At 69.7% G+C, this 2,363-nt stretch overlaps 1 protein-coding gene across 1 annotated transcript in view; it reads right to left on the minus strand.

Moving 5' to 3' along the window:
• Positions 1-2,354, minus strand: part of LOC112124084 (myosin-10-like) — a gene marked incomplete at its 3' end in the record, with an annotated part of 3,416 nt that extends 1,062 nt beyond the window's left edge. Inside the window, exon 1 of the mRNA XM_024222629.3 lies at positions 1,709-2,354. Within this exon, the coding sequence (XP_024078397.1) occupies positions 1,709-2,056 (348 nt within the window). The remainder of the gene's footprint in view (positions 1-1,708) is intronic.
• Between the last annotated feature and the right edge of the window lie 9 nt (positions 2,355-2,363).

The raw sequence follows: 2,363 nt of genomic DNA on the forward strand, positions 1-2,363 counted from the left end.
TGGTTAGAGCAGGGGGAGCTGGGAGCCAGGACTCCTGGGTTCTGCAGGGGACGGAGTGTTTTTCTCCCTGTAGTACATTGGGGTTGGGGCCGTGACCAGCTCCGGACCCAACCGTGGGATCCAGCGGTGGGTGACGAGCCCCAAATCCCCATGGAGGGAAGAGGGGGGCTGGACGCAGGCCAGGGGGGCATCGCTCCCGTGGGGGAGGGGGAGGAGCTGCCACCCCGTGACCCCATCTCATGCTAAGCAGGGACAGGCATGTCCTGAGCAGGGAAGGGTGACAGGCTGGGCTGGGGTGAGGCCCAGGGGGGCTCAGTGGGGGACAGGCCGGGGGCACCGTGCTGAAGGAGACCTCCCTGGGGCGCTTTCCCCTTGGTGCCAACCCCCCTCTCCCCCGCAGGGCAGGACTCGCACCTGGTGCTGGGGCCCGCCCAGGCTCTCAGCAAACAGGTCGGGCCTGTCCTAGCCCTGGCACCACGCCAACCCGCCCCACACCCAGCCCAGCCGAAGGGGGGCAGGGATCCGAGGCAACCTGCCCCTCCCCTCACAGCCAGCCGCCCCCCCACCTCGGCTGCTGCGTCCTCTGCCCCCCGCCTCACACTGCCGCAGGCCCAACCCCATCTGCCCCCTGCACTGCCCAACGTCCCACTCTGATCCCCAGTGCCCCCCCCCCGCCCCCACAGGCACGGCCCTGTCGGGGCATCGGGGCCAACCCTGATGCCTAGTGGAGAACGACCCCCGCTGGGACCCCCTCCCTGTAGCCCAGAGCCCCCAGCTGAGCCCCCCCAGGACAGCCCCCCTGCTGAGCCCCCCGCCCCTGCTGAGCCCCCTGCCCCACAGCACAGTGCCCCCTGCTGAGCCCCCTGCCCCACAGCACAGGCTCCTTGCCCCATAGCACAGCACCCCCTACCCCACAGCACAGCGCCCCCTGCTGACCCCCCCACCCCACAGGACAGCCCCCCTACTGAGCCCCCTGCCCCACAGCACAGGCCCCCTAGTGCCGCCCTGGGGCACCGGGGCCAGCGCTGGGCCCACGGCTCCCACGGGGCAGGGCTGCCCCTAACGGGTTCCCGGCCAAGCTCCTGGCTGTGCTCCGCCCCCCCCCCCCCCCCCACCGGCCCATGAGCCAGCCCCATGGAATCCACCTGTCCCGCCCTTCACCCTGGCCCAGCCCTCCCTGCCCCGGGGCGAAGTACAGGCCGCTCCCTGCCTCCCTCAGCCCAGAGACGCGCCCAGCCCCACACCTGCCGGGACAGGCCAGGGACGGGGCGGGGTGACCCCTAGTGGGGACGTCGGGCAGCACAGGCCGGGGCAGCCCCCGGCAGGCTCCAGGCGGGACCCCCTCTAGATGTCACCGCCCGGCCCTGCGGCTTCCCCCATCCCCCATCTCTCCCAGCCCCCATGCCAACAGGGAGAGGGAGGCACATTGGGGACTCTTGGCTGCATCGGGGGGGGGCACGGGGGGGGCAAGGGGCCTTTCCATATCGGGGGTGCTGGGAATCCTTGGTTCGGTGGGAGGGGTGGTCTAGTGGGTTAGAGCAGGGGGGCTGGGAGCCAGGACTCCTGGATTCTCTCCCCGGCTCTGGAAGGGGAGTGGGGCCTAGTGGTTAGAGCAGGGGTGCTGGGAGCCAGGACTCGTGGGTTCTCTCCCCGGCTCTGGGAGGGGCGTGGGGGGTTGGGCTCCCGGACACCGGGGTCCCGCACTCACGTAGATGAGGCCGGAGTAGTAGCGGTCCTTGAGGTTGTGCAGCACGGAGGCCTCATTGAGGCAGGTCAGCTCGGCCATGTCCTCCACCTTGGAGAACTTTGGGGGGTTCATCTTCTGCACCTCGTGTTTGGGCACCAGCACCTGGCGCCCGTTCTCCGCCAGCTCCACCAGCACCTCGTCGCCCCGCTCCTCCCGCAGGCCGGCCGCCTCGAAGCCGTGCCGCTCCGAGGGCACCCACACCAGCCGCTTGGCCGTCCAGTCCGCCTGCGTGGCCGGGTTCCCCACCGAGTCCCGGTCCACGAAGAGGTAGCGCTCGGCGGTGTCCCGCTGAGCCACCCGCGCCGCCATGGCTGGGGACGGAGGGAGCCTGGGGGGAGAGAGGTGGGGTCACCCTCCAAGAACGCGCCGGACCACGCCGCCCCCCTGAGAGACCCTACAATAACAAACCAGCCCCGAGAGACCCTACAATAACTCACCAGCCCCGAGAGACCCTATAATAACACACCAGACCATGCCACCCCCCGAGAGACCCTACAATAACAAACAAGCCCCGAGAGACCCTACAATAACACACCAGCCCACGCCACCCCCCTGAGAGACCCTACAATAACAAACCAGCCCGAGAGACCCTACAATAATGCACCAGACCACGCTG

Source organism: Terrapene carolina, unplaced genomic scaffold, assembly GCF_002925995.2.
Source record: "Terrapene carolina triunguis isolate 2854851 unplaced genomic scaffold, T_m_triunguis-2.0 Scaffold32711, whole genome shotgun sequence".
Classification (NCBI taxonomy): Eukaryota; Metazoa; Chordata; order Testudines; family Emydidae; genus Terrapene; species Terrapene triunguis.